The sequence below is a fragment of the Cyrtonyx montezumae genome, unplaced genomic scaffold (genome assembly GCF_038088225.1).
Source record: "Cyrtonyx montezumae isolate F1298 unplaced genomic scaffold, pur_monq_1.0 scaffold_5, whole genome shotgun sequence".
Taxonomy (NCBI): Eukaryota; Metazoa; Chordata; class Aves; order Galliformes; family Odontophoridae; genus Cyrtonyx; species Cyrtonyx montezumae.
In genome coordinates this window covers 12348114-12367075 of record NW_027072056.1, presented here as the reverse complement: position 1 = coordinate 12367075, position 18962 = coordinate 12348114, and the positions used below count along the sequence as shown (strand labels likewise).

Here is an 18962-nt window from a genome sequence, read left to right as displayed (position 1 = left end):
TTCCTCTTCCACGTGTCTTGCTACCCAGCAAGGGGCAGAAGCCCACTGACACTCCTCGTGCTCCTCACCACTCCCACCCACTCCAGCAGCGCAGCTGTTCCAACCCCCCCGGCAAACGGTGATTAAGCGGCGGGGAGGGTGGTACGGCCCCCACCGTGTCACCAGCACAGCCACTGGGGCTTTGTGCCTCGGCCGGGCTGCGAGCAGGCTCAGGAGAGGCCGCGATCGCCCCGCAGCTGGGGCGGCCGTCAGCGGCGCTCCGCCGAGCCCGGAACCTTTGAGAGGGGCGGAGTTTCCAGCCGGGCCCCGCAGTGCGGCCCGGCGACCCGGAAGCGGCGCGGCCCGGCGGCCCGGAAGCGGCGCGGCCCGGCGGCCCGGCGGCGGCGGCGGCGGCTCCCCTGCCCTTGGCTCGGCTGCGGGGCGCCGGGAGCGGCGGCGAAGTTCGGTGCGGCTCTTCCTCTTTCTCCTGCTCTCCGGAACCTCCCGGCCCTTAGGATGTGGCGGACGAGGGCGGCGGAGGCTTGGTGAGCGGGCAGGGCCGGGGGCGGTGCGGGTGCTGCAGGGCCGCAGCGAGCACCGGGCCGGGGGAGAGGGCCGCGGCTGAGGGTTGGGGCGGGCCCTAGGAGCGGATTTCTGACTTCCAGGTGCAGTGTTTGGGCATGGTAGCGGCACGCCTTTTTCCTTTTGCTTTCCAAGATGCCTTTGACTTGAGAGACACCGACATAGTCCGGTTGCGAGACCCTAGTCCGACGGGTTCTTGTGGCACAGCTGTGTGTTCGTGTTTGGTTTGTTCAGCGCAGCTTCCCAGAACTCACGGAACATCTGGTTCAGTAGTAGTGTTTTGGTTTCAGTGTAACTGCGCTTCTCAAGGAAGATCTTGTGATTTTTTAGGGGGTCAGTTTTCATCAGTGGCTTTCTACAACAGGAAGAGAAAGCAAAGCAGTAAATGGAACCTCTGCTATAACGGTTGTTTTTGCTGTAAGCTTCTATAAATACACGCTGGAAGCAGTGGAGCTTAAGCTGTGAGGGAGCACTCAGAATGCACTTGTTCAAGCTGTTGCTTTATGGTTTGTGATAGAGCTGATTTGGTCAATGCAGAATGAGTGCTAGAAAAGACAGTGTGTTTTAAAGGGACAATCACAGAGAGGGAAGATATGTAGCATTAAAAACGCTTTTAACCTGCTGCAGGCTGCTGATGGGAGTGGTTGCTGTCGCGTGTGCTACCATGTGGTCTCTGCTGAAAAATGTAAATATCTGTATAACAGCAGTGATAGCACAAGAAAGGAAATAACAGCGCTGTTGTTGGCTTGGTTCATCCCAGCTTACCACAACCTGGTTGAAATGTGTCTTCAAAAGCATTCACCAAACGCAAAGCAGTTTATTTAAGAGATGAAAATGACATTGATTTTTTAACTTTCCTTCCAAAGGCTCAATTTCTACATCTGAAGTGTTTTTATAACCAAATCTTCCACTTCTTTGGAGATCAAGAGGTTGCCTGTGAGAGACAGCGCCATCTCCAGAACACAGAAAATCACAGAGGAATGATTATATTTACTTTCTGTTTATTTTCAATTTCTGTATTCACCTACATACTCTCTCTAGGATCCCTGCATGTGAAATGGTTAAGGATGGCAGGATTAATAATTTGTCTTCTCAGTGGCGTGAAACACTTTCTTCTTTTTAAGTTGTCCCCTTCATAAGTAAACTCATTGGAGAATATTGAGAATCCTGGAAAAAGCATCAAGGAACAAGCATTAATTTCAAGAACTGTCACTTTACTCAAATTTTGCATCTAGCAAATGATTTAATATTAACTGTTCTTTCAGGATGGTGAAACAGAAAAGCTATAACAGAAATTACTTTTTTCAGAGCAGTTGTCATTTCTCTAAAGCTACCTCAAAATATTGAAGCATGCAAATAGTGTAAGTCAAGGTATTCTAACTTCTGTGTGTATTTTAATGCAGGCAGGAGTGATAAGTTTTTGTGTTCGAACTGTGCTTTTCATTCACACTGAAAGCCCTCATTGTAAATAAATCTGCATTACTTTACTGTAGTCTTCAGTAAGCATGGTGCAAGCACGTCCAGAAGTAGTCTTGTGTGTGCATGACCTGAGAGAAAACAGTAATGCTGCACTCCTAGGACTATAGGAAGTTAGAGGTGAGGAAGCTGAAAGATTTCTTCAGGTAAATCCTTCTGCTCCACAGGAGGATCAGCTTTGTCAGGGGGAAAAAATAAAAAAAAGGAAATTTCATTTTGTTGGGGATTTTTTTTTTTTGCCTGTTGTTTTTTAATGTTTGAAAACCCAGTTTATTTGTTCTCTAAAAGTTAGATTTGAGTAACATTGCAATAGGTCAAACTATAAAGCTTTTATTTATATAGCAAGTGGATGGTGATTTTCTGTGAACTTTAGATACTTGTTCCCCAAAGTGTGCTTTACCCCTGAGATGTTATTTCCCTTAATCTTCTGTGGAACTTAAATGCGCTTAGCAGCAGAACTTATAAATAGAATTTAAGGTGGTTTTTGTGTTGTTGGTGTTTTTTTTTTTCAGCAATCACTGTAAATGCTGTACCAATGAATACTGTTTGTAGCTTTTATTTTCCTGGTAGCACAGCAATGATAGCTTGACATGAGAAAAATGCTCTTAATTTATCTTTAACCAGCTAAAATGTAACATGAATTGCTTGTGAAGAGGTTATTGAGGTAATGGTAAGCTGAGGATGTCTGTTACCTGAAGTCTTTCTTTTTTCCTTTTAGTGTTATCTGCCGGAGTCTAGCAAATAGCAGCTGTGGAATAAGAAGAAAATCACCTCTTCAAAACTTGCACTTAGTTTCCCGAAGCATGCATCATCCCTACCATTCAAGTTTGAAACTTCAAAGACGTCCACTAAGGATGTCCATTCAACAGTTCTCTTCTCTTAATCGTCTTCCTCTACGCAGAACAAAACTTTTAAATGTGAAATATGGATACCAGTCCTACAGGAACTTTAGGCTAGCGAGACTAGCATCAAGGCTTCTCAAAATTCGCTATCTTATATTGGGGTCTGCTGTAGGTGGAGGTTACACAGCCAAGAAGGTATGTATCTAACATGAGGAGTATTTTATGCGTATTTGTTAATTTTTGTTATTGTTTGTTGCATAACAATAGTTCTTGGTATATCTACAAAAATAGAGCCTATCTTTGTTTGGTTAACTAATGAAAGTAAAGATGAATGTAGCAGAAATGCTAAGTCACAGCTTGAAACAGTGATTGCACACCTGGTAGGAAGGCAGATCCCCAGGGAAGCTCAGGTGCATTGCATGCCACCTGAGTGACTGGAAGAGGTGAAGCCAGGATCCAGCCCTTCCTAGACCTCATTAAGGGTTGGCAGTGGAGGCAAGGATATCTTGCTGGAAATCCCTGCCTACCTGAGGCCTTCCAAAGGTAAGCAGTTTCTTTCCTTTATTTCTGTGCCCATGGCTGCTGCATTTGAGCAAATTCTCACTTGCTTCAGCTTCTCTGGTGTCACTACTGTGTTACAATGAGTAAAATAGAAAACAAATTTTTAAGAGGATTAAAATAGGTTTTCAAAAACTAAACAGCGTTATACATATCTAAAAGATGGTGGGTTAGTATGTTTTCTGCATAGATGCTGCTTTTCAATTGATTGCTCATATGCTTCTCTACATGCATTTCTTCTACTTCTGCTATTTGTTTTCTTTATGTACTAGACATATGATCAGTGGAAGGACATGATGCCTGATCTCGATGAATATAAGTGGATTATTCCTGACTTCATCTGGGAGCTTGATGAACATATTGACTTCGGTATCACAAAAGTGGAAATGTTTCTCTATATCTGAACACAACTTAAACACAAGGGCATGTCTTGTAGTGCCTGTCTCCAATGCAGTGGTAGCTTTATAGCAGTAATTTGTGTTGTTACAGAGTTTTAGGTATTGTCTTACCAAGTTACTTCAATCAGTTTTGGAAGAAGTATCATTTAGCATTGATATTCCATGATTCATCCTTACATTTGAGGATGTTCCTAGTCCTTTAATGTGGCCACGTATTCATGTTATTCAAATCAGACTTTCAGACCAAGATGACTTAAACAGGTTTTGGCTGTATTATGCACAAGGTTCTTTCTATGAATGCCTAGAAGGTAAAACCAAAAATATAGAGAATTAAAATATGTATAATTAAATGCCTAATTGAACATGCAGAAGTTTTGCAGACATTTCTATAAACTGTTTTGAAGATGTGGAGTTAAGAAAATGAAAAATACAGATTTTATGTGGAGAGCCTTGTGGTTACAGTAGTTTTCTTGCATATTCTCAGATAGAAATGTAAAAAACACACTGAAGTACTTATTATGTATGTAGAGTAGTTAGGTAGTGTTCTTTGTTTTAAAAAAATGTCGAGGAAGATTTCTACTACACATACAGGCATTGTGTAGATAACATTAAATGTTGGGATTGATTAAGGGAGACTGATGTTTTCTTGTTCAGATGCAAAATTTACAAATATCATCTCCAAAGTATGTGAGATAATGTGCGAAATACAGAGAAATGCATGGATAAGTTTGACACAATTAGTTTTACACAATTTTTAAGTACTTTAGGCAATCAAGTTATCAGAAGGTTCAAAGTCTAAAGAAGCAGGTGGTTTTGTAGCTCTGATAAACTTTCTCAATACTAATGGGGGGAGGGGCAGTGGAAATAAGCTTTTTTCTTTTTTTTTTAAGGGGTACTGGAAAAGTTACTGGGTATTACAGCCTAAGCTGTTTTCATTCACAAAAATAATAGAAGAGAAAAAATGCTCACTGTTTCCTGTACTGTTTTTCTAGAAAAACTTATCAAAGCCCTTCCTGATGCTGATGACCTTGCCAAACTTCTGCCTGACTTCGACAAGATTGGAGAGAGCTTCACCTCACTGAAAGGAATTTTTTCTCCTGGTGAGAATAATTTTTCAGCTTAGTTTTTATTTTGAAAACGTAAGATATTACAAGATGAGGTCTCATCCTTTCATGCTAAAAGGAAGCGGATCCTCAAAATGCATGCTTATTTTTGACTATCTGACCTGAAGGTGTTATGGATGCAGGTAAGTGCAATGTGTTTTTAAAGGCACGAATTCTAGTAGCAAATGCTGAGAACCAAAGTGTGAAACTGAATAGAAAAGTAGAATCCTTATGCACCTGTAAACAAGCAGATTGAAACCTGTTATTTGCAGTTAGTCGTGGAAGCAGGATGTGTCTGGCTGGAATTTGCAGAAACTGTGAGTGGCCCTGGATAGTAATGGCATTGGAGGTGTTGTAGGAAGACTGAGTTGGATATTCAACATATGATGGTGCTTAACGTTGCTGGCATGTGAAATAAGAGATTTGCAACTAAGGATGTCATTTGGGTTGAGGAATATTTTCTGTCTGGGCCACAGCTCCAGAAGGATTTGTTGGGAGATTCAGTTTAGGTAGAAGTTCCGTAAGTAGGAGTTCTCGATCCTTCACAGCGTATAGGGGGATGGTTTGTTGGTTCCTCATGTTCAGACTGGCTTAAAGTTTTTCTAAATAATGAACTTCTTTTTAAAATTAACCAAAAAAAAATTCCATGGTTATCTGACTTGCTTTTTAGCACAGCTGAGAACTCAATCCAACGGTCTGTGTAACAGGACGAAAGATTCTTTCTGATGTATACCTTAATGATTACCAAACCAGATAAATTCATATTTGTGAAAGTTTATATCTGTGAGATGTTACAGTCACTGCTTTAAGTGTGTTTGAAAATATTTGCCTATCAGTCTACCTCAGAAGTGTGCTTTCACATTCTTAAAATACTGTTAATGGTAGAAATTCTTGATTTGTCTCATTACGGACTCAGCAGGATCAAGATCAACAGACTGACAAATAGATGACAATCTCCTGTGTGTTATAGCTGTTTAAAGTTGCTGTGTTTTGTTGGCTGTGCTGTGAGATATCACCTATTACAGTGGGCTTTGTTACTCACGTGGGCATCGTTACCATTTACGGTTTTGTTGTCCTCCAAATGAGACAAAGATCCCTCATCTTTGGTTTGCATTTTGCTTTGTATATATAATTTTTATTTCCCCTCTTCTGCTGATTTTTCACAGGTTACAATTTGGTTAGTGAAGTCATAGAAGCTTCTGATCTACTTCTGTTGTTAGGTGTGTAAAAGACCTTTTTACTGCACTTAACCTGCCTCTTAAGCCAGCTCTTAAAACAGCACTGTACCAAGAGGAGTGAATGTCAATGTAAATGCAACTATTCACAGCATTTAGTTTTGCATTACAAATAACTACCAAATATTAAAAAATTCTTAGATCCGCTCTTGAGAGAATGAGTTATTGGTGTTTCTCTGTCATAGTTCTTAGCTGATGCTTTTTATTGCAGGCATTTCCCAAGAAGCTTGCTTTGCAAACCCGTGTCATTGCAGTAGGAGAGAATACATATATTCTTTTTTTTTTCATTATGGTAACACCAATGAAGTTTATATTATCCTCAGAAATATGTATTTAACAAAAGCAAAGTTTAAGAACATTTGTCTAGGTGAAGCTGCCTATTCCCTTTTGGTAGTAACTGATCTCACTCTAACTGCATTTAAGTTCTTCAGGTGAATTCTAAACTAAGTTTCTGTTTATAGTAAATCTTCTTGGAGCAAGATTACTGATTTGATAATATATAGGGGTTTAAAACTTTTGTTTTACATTGGATAGGTGTAGTTTGAATAGCTTGCAGTGTGTTTTGCATATTGTAATGAGTTTCTCTAACTGTCTTCTAGGTACTCCAGGAGAAACAGCATTCAGAGCTACAGACCAGAGGTACGACAGTGACAAACAGTACAAAAAGGTAATTATCCTTTAGCAAAAATAGAAAAAAAATATTGACAGCAGGTAATTCTCAAACATACTTCAATAACTTGTGTAGATATTTATTTGAAGCAGCTTGGTAATGGACAATGTTCTTGCCTTGTATAAATAATACAGTGCTAAAAACATTTTGGTGTAAGGAAAATTCAAGGCAGCCATAACGATGTTTAGGAATGATGTTCTTCAGAAACTTGGTTTGTAAGAAGGTCCTTTCGGTGTTTTTGTGTGCACCTTGGTATTTCCTGGATGCGTTCTCAGGGACATTTGAACTGGGCACTTACTAGTGAAGTTTTAAGCTTCTGGTGTTATTTTCAAGTTTTTCTGCTTGCAGCCTCATTTCTGTTGACCTGTTCACAGTTGTGGTTCCCTGTTTACAGATCTCTGCCTTAGTAAAGAACTGTTTTAAGCAGTCTGTCTTTTTAGTTCATTTAGAAAGTCACGTTTTTATTATGATTTCCTTTAAAAAAATACTGCATTTTAATAACTTGAAGGGATTTTTTTTCAAGTCAAAGATGAAGTTTAATCTTTTGCTTTAATGAATAGTAGATGTTATCTTTCAGTGTTAATGTTGTTTGTTCTTTTAAAGGCTTTTCATTTTTCCTGTGTAAGCTGTTTTTGTAAGGAAAAAAGAAAGCAATAAATTTGGGGGAATTTAATTATTATGTAACTTATTCTTTTCCAACTGAGTATTTAGCATTTGCTGAACTTTAAGTGTGGCTTTATGAAAAAGGCATTTCTGTATATGCAGGCATGTATACGTTCTACATTAATTCTGCATGGCAATATACAGTGAAGCTTGTACAAAGATCACTTGTTACGTTTTCTTTCCCCTTTGGAATGGTAGCAGAATTATACGTAAGAAACGAATTTACACCATTGTTTCCACTCTGTCAGTAAACTGTCAGTAAACTATCCCTTATATTATTTCTCTGGAGTGATTGCTTAGCACAGGTTTTACTGTTTAAAGCGTTAAAAATCAAAAACAAACACCACTTCTTTACTTTATTTGTGAATAAATGGTCATCTTAGTTTATTGTCCTTGGTAAGCAAATTAACTGAGTTTTTTGTTTGTTTTTTTTTACTGAGTGCTAGTACTATCAGTAATACCTACTATTCCATTTTTTTCGCATGCAAGGGTCACTGCATTTTGATGTTAACATCAAAACTTTGGCTGCAGTGGAGGAAGTATCAGTTCATATTAAACCAGTGTGATTTATACAATTTAGTTTGGGGTGATAATTTTCGTTATTTGAATTACATCCAACAAGTTACTCTTAGAACGTGCTACTTTGCTAATTAGTCTGATCATTTTGGTCATAAATATTTCAAATAAGCAGTATACAAACAGCTAACACAGTGTATTCACTCAGTTCGTTGGCAAGTAAAATTATTTTCTAGACAATAGATAAGATGGCCCTTTTTTCATGCAGTGCTTTCTGCTACCAATCAATCCCAGTCTAAGAATTGTGACTGTGTTGATGTACAAAATGTTATGGCATGATATTATTTGCTGGGAGATGAGCTGTGTCTGATTGTTTCATTTGGCAAATACCTTGGAAATACTCATGTGGAGAATGTTCTCTAGAATTGTTACTGGGCGTTGTCCTCAGGGCTGTAAAAACTTCCTGTAGAATGACTGAAAAACAAATTAGTGTACAAAATGATTCTGTGAGAGAAAGAGCTGGGAAAGTTGTTCAGAACAGGGAATTGGGCTGTTTTATTTCTTCCTAAGGAATGGGATTTATTTTGTGACCTTTAATGTGGTACGAAAGGTATAGCTCTGTGAAAAGAAGACAAAGTTAAAATTATTGAAGTGTTCAGATAAGTAATTTAAATAAATGGTATCCAAATCAGATTCTACGTGGATTAAATGAGAAATCGTGCTTTCAGAGGAAGAAGATAATGGTGAAAGCTCTAGTGTAGTGAAATGTATTGTGTATTTTGTATTGTGGGAATGGCTCAAGCTCTTGCACTGACAAGGTAACATTCCTTTCTTAGACAAACACTGCAGCATAACTTTCAAAAACAAACAAAATAAAAAAAACAACCCACCATCACCTTCTTAGGGTGTTTCCATTTCCTAGGAAGGCAAGCAAACTCCAAAGCTTACCCAAGCTTATAAGGGAAATTTATTATTGCTTATAGCTGTGATGAATTGAGTGTGAAAGATTTGATTTGGTATTGGTTTGGGGCCTAAAAGCTAGGTAAATAAATAATTCAGTGTGTATTGATTCAAAGCAGCCACACGGTTCTTTCACTGCCTTTGATACCACAGTGAAAACTCATGCCTTAAGAACCTGATTCAGTGTGAAGGATTTGGCAAAGAGTGAACTGATGTGGTCGGCCTTACTAAGCACAAGCAGCAACACAACAATTCTGCATGAAAAAGTGACTTTGGAATAGAAATCCCACTTGACTTGGATATCAGTTCCACCCTTCGTGTGACAGTTATTCCAAAAGAATGCTGTACTGCCAGTTTGTTCCAGTTCTGTTATATAACTGGTTTAGTTTCACTTGTATCTTTCAGAAAAATTGTAACCTAACTTCTCAAATGCTTCTTCTGTAAATTTCCATTTTGTGTGAATCAGTAACTTAACACACCCTTAAGGATCAAGTCTCCACTGATGGTTTCTCTGGAATTTGACTGGCTAGTGTCTAGCTGAGCCTAAAAATAAAGGAAATTACAGAAACTTTGTCATTCGTATTAGCTTCCATCTCATGTTAGTAGTCAAAGTCTAGGAAACAAAACATGTTTGGTGAATGGTAGTTGAAAAATCTATAGTTCAGAAGCGCCAGCATTGACAAAAATCAAAACTAAGTGCTGATAGGCCTAAAAATAAAGAAAAGCTAATTAAATTGAATCAATAGCTCTTGAAAACGAATAAGGAATAGCTGTCTGCATGTTGTGTACTGACTGTAGTATTGCTGAGGAGAGATCATATAGTACTTTATTTCCCTTGTGTAAGTACCTTTCTAGAACATATGCTTTGTGCATAGGAAAGCTGGTGCCCGTGTGTTTGTAAATTCTTCTTTGTGTATTTCCAAGGCCTTTTTCAGGTATTCTCTGTATAGCTGACATGTTATCTCTTGCAGTAAGACTTTTAAAATCTTTTCTTATCTTTTTTGTTTTGGTTTGGTTTTTTACCCTGTAAATTATGCAACGCAGTCTGCATAATTTTCCTTCCTATATTCATTGCACAGTTGGGTTCTCAAAGTAATGTAAAGGAGTTCCACATTATAAATACACGGGATAAAATTGCAACATGCATTTAAATTCTTTGGAATTGATCTCTTTACGTTCCCCATCATTTTCACTCCTTTACCTCCCTCAGCATTTAATTATTTTTACTGCGGTGGATTTATTGTCAATTTTTCTCATGAGTGGTTTCACTGATATTGATAGGAAATAGCAAAAGGAGCCAAGGCATGCCAAGTAACCAAGCTTTAGTTGCTTTTGAAAGCAGAGCATGCGTTACTTTAGTCACGAGTTACTTTAAATTAAGATAGTCATGCTCAACTGAACTGCAGCATATTAATTCTTAATGTAAAATAATGTGCTTTGCTTTTTTTTCAAGTCTGTGCAGTGATACTATCAAAATCTGTTTTACTTTATTTGTTGTGTGCCTGGATTCTCATGATAACTGCACAGCTTATGCCACCAAGTTTGTGAACTTAATGTTATTCTCCTTTCCAGTTGTTTCTTTCATAATTGATAGCCGTTACAAACTAACTGTAAATTTAAATCCTGTTAATTGTAAAAGTTGAGGAAGGTTTTTCATGTTCTACTACAGTCAGAACCTGTGGACCAGGTGTCCTAGAATGCAATTTCATATCCAATGATAAATTCAAACATCTTCTGTTAGTGTGCTTGTTTAAATGCTACGTGGCCTTCATGACAGGTTTTGTTCAGTTTTCCTTGTATTTTATTGATCTACAGTATGATTTGTAGAGGTACTGTGTCAGATTGTATTGAGAATTTCCTTGTTTGTGCAATAGTAAAATATTACTGTGTAGCAACGTTGATGTCTCTCCTTGATACTTAGTGAAAGTAAAGTGGAAGGGTTTGCTTTTGTTTGACCCGATTTCCTGGCACAGTTCTAACATGTTTGCTAGTCTGACCATAGGGATGTAATAAATCTCAAAGTAGTTCAATAAAATACAAATGTGAGGATTTTTCTATTCTTAAAATGTCATGCAGATCACTGTTTAACGTTTGGTCATTTTATTGTGTCTCTTCTTTTATCCATTTTCTCCTATATTGTTTATCCCTATGTGTACATGCCTGTGTGTGTATCCTCTGCACCTACTGTATAAATTGGTGGTAGATGTCTTGATTTCTTTACACCAAAGTTTTATTCCAAGATCTGTTCCAACTGTTTTTATTAGAATTTTTTTTAGTATTTGTATCTGCATTCTTCAAAATAATTTGTCCCCCTAGAGGATCACATAGCATCTTTGAACCAGTGTGGACTTTTTGAAAGACAACTTAAAAGTATTTTTGGTGTGGAGAGAGGAGAAATGTAAGCTTTATGGAAGTGCTGAACAAGTAAAGAAATAAACACTGGGTTGCAAGGATTTTGAACTGATCAGGAAGGATTACAATAACGTTATTATAAACTGCGATGTTGTGGAAGTGAGGGCTATTTTATGCTCTAGAAACTGTTTTGCTTCTCTTGAAGGCTAAGTAGCAGGAGAAGTCATCTTTCTATACAGGTTTTTTATTTCTGAGAGCAGGAGTGAAATTGGAGCTCTTGCGTTTGTGGCAAGGGTTGAACCAGTTTAACTTTTGTGTACCACTTCATGCAAGGTTGCCAAAATACTGTTTAAATACTTGCATAGTTAAGTTGTGAAAATTTGCTGGTACTTGTTTGGTATAAATAAGTGAAATGAAATCTTTAGCCATTTGACAAAATTTTAAGGTGATTTTGGTTGAATTCTATTAGAATTAAGCACCTAGATCGTATAAATATTGTTGAATAGAACTATAAAATCTAGCTAAATGTTTATCATGTTTTACCAGGATTTGCAAAATACCTGGTTTTGCTGTCTTTATCCAGACCCAGCTAGCTAGCAAGAGATCTTGCTAATAAAATTTCCTTTTTGTTTGAACTGACACATTCTCACACCTGTTTTTTCATCTGTCTTTGTCATGCCCTTTGGTTTAACGTCGTTCTCCTTACACCCCCAATTTTTCCTTTCCTTTTTATTATAAACTCATGGCAGGGCCTGCTTGGTGAACTCATTCTGTTACAACAACAAATCCAGCAGCACGAAGAGGAGGCACGCAGAGCCGCTGGCCAATATAACACGGGCTCATACCAGCAGAAGCGAAAGGTGATGGCTTAAGGGACAATACATACCGTATTCACACTAATCAAATACTTCAGCCTCCTGTATTTCAGCTAAAAAAAATCTAACATTTAAGTCATGGACCAAAATAATTATTACTTGCTGTGTACTGCTGTACAGCTGTGCAGTCCTTTTTTGGTTTAACCACGTTGCTTTTAAGCATGGTATTAAAAACAGGATAAATACTTCATGTCACTTTGAAGTTCTGTGTTCTCTGCCTCTATAAAACCTGTTCCTTAAAGCTGTTCCTTAAAGAAGTGCATATAAGGAGAGAATGTGAATAAACAGCAATGCTTGCCCTGCTGCTGCTTGCTTACTGGCTGTACCAGATAGAAGTACAGCTGTTTGCTGGTGCTCTCTGGCAACACTGTATTCCCAATTTACAACATTACCAGTTTGAAAGTAGCAGCAGCTCTGTAGAAATAAATGTGTGCAGGCAATCAATACTCCTGTTAAAAACTGTATGTTCATCCAAGCTTTTCCTTTATCTGTTGATGCTTTTAAAGCAGTTTGTACTGGTATACTGTGGTTGTTGAACACTTCCACATGACTTTAATTACTTCATTTATGATTTAATCAATTTACTTAGTGTGATGCAGCTGAGGTGAATTGGATTTCAAGATATTTCCCACAGAAAGAGGAGCACAGTAAATGTGAATATGAATCAAGCTTTTAGACGTAGTTCCGCAGCTTCAATTGGTCATGATTTTTAGTCCTTTAATTGAGGTCATTACAATAATCACTTGGTTCTCTGAAACTACAGTAGCTTTATAAATTTAAGTATTTTATTTTCTTGTCTATATATATTTATAATTTAGCTTTGCAACTCCTAATCACTCTAAACTGTCAATCTTCCTTTAATAATTCAAAAAAAAATGATAGTGTGATTCCTTTTTTCCTACATTTCCTTTTTCAAATTTATGTAACTAATATTCTTTCTGGATTTAAAGTAACAGAATTTTTTTTTCATCCTTGCATTGATTCCTTTCCAGATGTGTACGTAGTAAAGGAAAGTATGTCTTCAGGGGCCTTTATAGTCTTTGATTATAATTCTGATTGTTCACTTCTTTCTTTAGGAAAAGTAATTCCTTCAGTCTCTGTCAGATTGTGTTATTGAGACAACTGAATATGCAATAGTAGCTTGAAGTTTATTATGAGATATATGAAGATGTAGAAGTTACTGGAAAAGCAGTACAATATTTGATACACATAATTGGGGAAAAATCTTTTTTGTTTGGGTTTTTTTTTTTTGTCACAAGAAGCAAGTTGAAAAATGTGATAAACCATTTTCCTTCACATCTTGATGTGAAGACAAATTCCAGTGTTCCAACCATTTATCCAAATTCTTCTTTGGAAGAAGTTGTTATTGTCATTGAAATCAGTCATTTATGCCCTGCAAAAATGGCATTCAACTAACATTTTTATTTTTTTAAATTTCATTGCTTTGCTTGCCTGCCCACAGGAGAAAATGATTTTCTATTCTTTGAAGTTCTGTCACTTGACTTACTAGCACATCTTCCGTTTTAATTTAATTATTCAATGCTAAGTCGTCTTCACTGTGAGGTAATGAGTACTATTATTCAACTTACAATCATGGTAAGGAATAAAAGTAAAAGTGTAATGGATTGTTGTTGATTTTTTTTTTTTGCCAATCTTTTGATAAATATGTAGCAGTGTAATTGATTTCTCTTCAATAGCTGTAATGTGCATGGCTGTTTCCTATGTATATTATGTCTAAGTCTTGATGTTTTCATTTCTATTACTGGAAATCATTGTGGTTCTTCTGTAGATAATTACTTTAGAATTATTTATAGTCTGATTAGAGAATACACAAAAACAATTAACTGAAGTTTGAAATGTATTGAATTTTCAGAGGCACACATGCTTTATACAATATGGGATGAGAGTTGCTAGATAGCAGCCACTGTGCAAAATAAGTGACTCAGTAAAAGAATAAAATGGGAGCTTCTGCTAATCTTAGTAAATAGGTATCTGCATCTTGCATGCAAGAATGCATGATTAAAATTATCATACAGGGTTTTTTTTTATTTTACTATAAGCGTTTATGGTGGCATTATGGAAAGAAGGAAGCATCTCAGTGTCCAGATCTTACTGAATTGGATTAGGCAGATATTGGCGTGTGTGTCTGTTTATTAGGCATTTCTAACAGTTACTTTTCCATAATTCTTCTAAAAATGAATAGAAATCCTAAATTAATCATGTGAGATTGTTAGTAATTTAAAATATTATGGTAGTTTTAACATTGCTTTGCAAATTATGAAGCAATTAGGAATATATAGAACTGTATGTTGAAAACACTGTATGTATTAATTGCAGGCAAGCATTCAAAGACAATGCTCATGTGATTGGAAGTGATCTGTCAGTGTGCAAATCAAAGATGCAGTAAGGCTCCAGGGGCACTTTCAGAAAGATCTTGCTTAAGAGTGGGAAGGTGTTAGCTGCTTTGAAAATTTACACAAGATAGAACCACTTTGTTTACCTTCTCTTTCCTGTATTGCTCTTTCTGACCCCCCTCACCATTCTTTGTCCTTCTGTTTTATTTTCCCCTTATGTCCCAGAGGTGTTTTACGTGCAGGTATATGTAAACAAGCATTTACATATACTGTGCTGTTGGTGCAGGCATCAATTTCTCTGTGCGCTAAAGTTCTCTTTCTGATGCAGTTGCTGTCATCTAACTAATTAGCAGAGAAGAGGAAAGGTTAATTTGCAGTACTTCCTCTTTAATGGTTATGAATAATAAAAAAATTGGATGTAGATGGAAATGTCAGCATGAATTGCTTCCTATGAAGTGCATACATGATCCTGTGTATTATAGGTTCAACACTCTAATTAAATCAATCTCTATGGATAACAGTGATTTGTTGTTTAATCTGTAACAGCTAGAGTGAAATTATAGTAACTAAATTGATTTGTCCGCTGAAGTGATGGTGTCCTTTGCATGTTAGATAATTCTTATTTCTGATGTGAAGCTAACTTGAGCTGTGTTACAAGCTTTAAATCTTAAGCTTTTGCCTATATCATTCTTTAAACAAGTGTATTGATGATCTTTTTTTTCCTGAATTTAATATTTCATCTGTCAACCGTAGGTTTCGTGTTTCTTGTAATGATTTACATCCTATGAATTTGTATTGCGTTCATAGATTTGTTTTTGGGGCGTTAAAATTGGATTCTTTAGAACAACTGTTTATGACATCTTCCTGATGAATCTAAAAAGTATTTGATTAAAAACGTCTTACATTTATGATTTGAACTACAAAATGTTTCAATATTCTATTTTTTTCTATTATACTGTAATTCAAATAATTCTAAAATAACCTTCCAAGACTATCCTGACTAACTACAATTTATGAAGTTGAGCGTGATGGTTGGGGATTGTAATTCTGAAAAACAATATGAAATTAAAATCCTCTTCAAGTTTCAGAAATAGTAAATACTCACCTGGTGGTCATTTGTGTGGCAAGCAGATGTTTTAGCTACTGTATATTATCAAGTCCTGCTAGTTCAGGACATTAACATAGAATATAATGAGAATTCAACTATAAAATTATATTGAGGCCAATGCCTAGAAAACTCTAAGCACCAGACTAAGTTTTGCTTTTCCTGAAGCCCACTTTATTCGTATTAAGTCTTGAAAGGTTAGCTTTGCATTTGCATGCACTGAAGTTTAGACGTCCCTGTGATCCTCCTGTTTCAGATAGAATTTTTCATCAACATAAAATTTCAAGCGTAAATTTAATCGTAGTTGCTTTAAAATGCACGTAAAGTCAATTTTCTTATGTGGAATGGAGCTTTTAGTTTGTGATTCTGTTACTTAATTAAACAGCATGTTAGTAGCCATGATTATTTCTCTTGATAGGTTTCTGACAAAGAGAAGATGGATCAACTTCAGGAAGAACTTCTACGCACTCAGGTAACGTTTCTGACTTACCAATATCTTAGGTAGACATTCCTCTGACACAGTTTCAGATTTACTGGGCAAAAAATGTACTTGAAATTTAAGATATTTGTTAAAAAATGGAAATATATTTACCTACCTTATTTTAATCCATTAAGTTAGAAAATGTCATGTCTAGTAAAGAGAAGAGGCTCTTAAGTGCATTTGTTGACTGAATACCTGGGATTTAAAAGGAAAACTGGAAATAATATTGGATATGTGGAATGCCATTCAGGAAGACACAGGATCTTTTTGTCCTCCATCAAGGAAAACAATTGTCATTACGTTCCTGGGGATGTATATAAGCCAGGCAGTGTTCATCAGAGCCTGACTTTACAGGACAAGAACTGAAATTCCTCAGGTGTAGTACTTACAGTTCTGGTCTAGAAAGATCTGCCTTGTCGTCCTAGGTGTGCTGCCTTGCCATAAACTTGTAAGGACCTCACCCAATCTCAGTGCAATAAAGCTTTGATCTCCTTAGTTAGCAAGCCAGAAGTAGATTACTTCTCCCTGGTTTATGTGTATTACTAATATTTATTTTTATTTAAGTATAAAGTTGTTACTTTGTTCTGTGTTTTTACTTTTCTCAGGTTATTGTAATCTTCTGTTGTATTTGTTAGTTCCTAAGATGATTCAGTCTTAGGCATAGACAAATTGTTTTGTTAGAGTACTTTATAGCCTCTTTACATATTTGCTATTACTTGTATTTTCATCCTTTCAAAATTACCCACATATATGCATATGCATTTTATTTATATATATTTTTTTAAAGATTGACATTATTATTTTTTTCTTAACATTACACAGTTCAATGCATTTGCATTTCATTAACGAGTTTTTGAAGTAGGTATCACAACTGTACATATCTCATCAGAAGTATATCATGGTCTGTGTCTCAAAAGGACTGAGCTGATAAAAGGACTGAGTTTTTTCCTGCATTGGGATTATAATTTTAAGGAAGAGTCTAGACTGAACTTGTGAATTCGTGTCTAGTCCTTGTGTGATCTTTTTGAACAGCCCAAGTTCCCACTGACACTAATTTATCTCCAGCTGTATATCTGTAGCTCCTTTGAAACTGATGTTGGAGGTGGTTAAATATTGACTTCTGTCCCCTGGTTTGGTACTGTGCTCTTACTAAAATCTTTGAAGAAAGTGTTGTTTTGCTGGGAAAAAACATTCTAAGCATTTTCTTTTGCTGGCCTTCTATTTGAATATAACCTAGTGGTTGCAAAGGTTTTTATATAGAGACATATTTGTTTGTTTATTTGTTTATTTATATGGTTTTTTTCAAGACTTGCTTGAGGGAATATATATTTTTCATGGGTGAAATTTTTTTTAAGCTGTACTGTTTCCATAATTACAGCAGTACGTGTGTAACACTGTTTTGTAGCTAAAATACCAACGGATGCTTGAGCGGTTAGAGAAGGAGAACAAAGAATTAAGAAAACTGGTACTGCAAAGAGATGACAAAGGAATTCATCAGAGGAAGTTAAAGGTACTTATTTGATAATCATCAGTTTAGAATACAGTTTCACTAAGTTTTGTTTCTTAATGCATATATCAGCATTCATTTATTATAATATTTCTATACATTTTTTTTACAGTTAAGGCTTTTATATGCTGACATCTTTAAAGAGTATTATCTCTAGAAATTTGGTTGAAGAGTGTAAAGAGATTATCATTCTAGCTAAATAACTTAGTGGGAAGTATGTATTGTAATTTGGTTTGTTGTTTATTTGATTTGTTTATAAAGTTTTGCTATATTTGCTAATAAATATGCTTCCAACTCCCTGCCCATTTTTCTGCCTCTCCTTGTGTCACTTGCTGGTCTGTATGGAACTTCTTTCCCTGGAAGCTGCAAGACAGAGTTCCTGTTTTTACAGGAAGATTTTGAACTATCAATGTCATTCTTAATACTTACTGTTCAGTAGGCTGAGAACTTGTGCCTGGATTTTTAGTGAAAGAAATTCAGTTCAGCCTTGTAACTTCGAAACTGTGAAACCTGAATGCTATTGCTCCTGTGCTGTATGCGAGAGCCCTTATTTTGTTCTTTCAGAAAGAAGCTCTTGTAGCTACGTTGTGTTCATCCACAGATACAAAAGGTGTCACAGACCCTGTGCTGCAGTATAGAAAGTTTATGGATCAAGTAATGAGAATAGAGTGAACATGCTTTTACAGTTGAATTTATAGCGCATACAGTTGAAACCCAGTCTTTGTTCTGTTAGTAGGCTGAGTGTTTTCTTTTATTTTACTTCTGTAGAAATCTTTGATTGATATGTATTCTGAAGTACTTGATATCCTGTCTGATTATGATGCCAGCTATAACACTCAAGATCACCTACCTCGAGTAAGTCAATGAAGAATTCAGTTACTTTGTTTGATTTTTTTTTTTTGTTTGATTGGTTGTGTTTTGGATTGTTGTTTTTGTTTTTTTAATTAAAGTCCTATCTTGTAATTGGATAGAATGTGTAAGTATAATCCAGAGTTATTTAGACCAGAGTTTTTGCATGAAAATATATTGTCCATTTTAAATGGTGAATTTTGAGAGTAACCAATACAAGTATGTCACGTCTGCTTTGACTTGTATGTAAAGCCCTACCTAGACATGGATATTGCTGCTGTGCTCAACCCTTTATTTTAATTGGTCTTACCTGGTGTACCCTATCCTTTTCAGCACTGTAAAAATTGTTGTTTTCAGGGTGGGTGCCAGCAGAGCTGAGAGGATAAAAGTAACCCAGCTAACTTCCTACTGTAGTGCTGCATGTTTGCACAGCCTTCTGTGGCATTAGCAGCTTCTA

The 18962-nt window shown here is 36.6% G+C and overlaps 1 protein-coding gene across 5 annotated transcripts in view; it reads left to right on the top strand.

Moving 5' to 3' along the window:
* Nucleotides 1-401: 401 nt before the first annotated feature.
* The window catches only part of OPA1 (OPA1 mitochondrial dynamin like GTPase), a 51065-nt gene continuing 32504 nt past the window's right edge, over nt 402-18962 (top strand). For 2 of the 5 annotated variants that reach the window (XM_065748387.1, XM_065748386.1), the window contains exons 1-10: nt 402-524; nt 2756-3074; nt 3710-3806; nt 4828-4935; nt 6105-6158; nt 6773-6840; nt 12084-12194; nt 16087-16140; nt 17555-17659; nt 18425-18511. In XM_065748387.1, coding sequence (XP_065604459.1) covers nt 496-524; nt 2756-3074; nt 3710-3806; nt 4828-4935; nt 6105-6158; nt 6773-6840; nt 12084-12194; nt 16087-16140; nt 17555-17659; nt 18425-18511 — 1032 coding nt within the window. In that variant the 5' untranslated portion in view covers nt 402-495. The remainder of the gene's footprint in view (nt 525-2755; nt 3075-3709; nt 3807-4827; nt 4936-6104; nt 6159-6772; nt 6841-12083; nt 12195-16086; nt 16141-17554; nt 17660-18424; nt 18512-18962) is intronic. The other 3 variants (XM_065748388.1, XM_065748389.1, XM_065748390.1) reach the window with 3 other exon arrangements.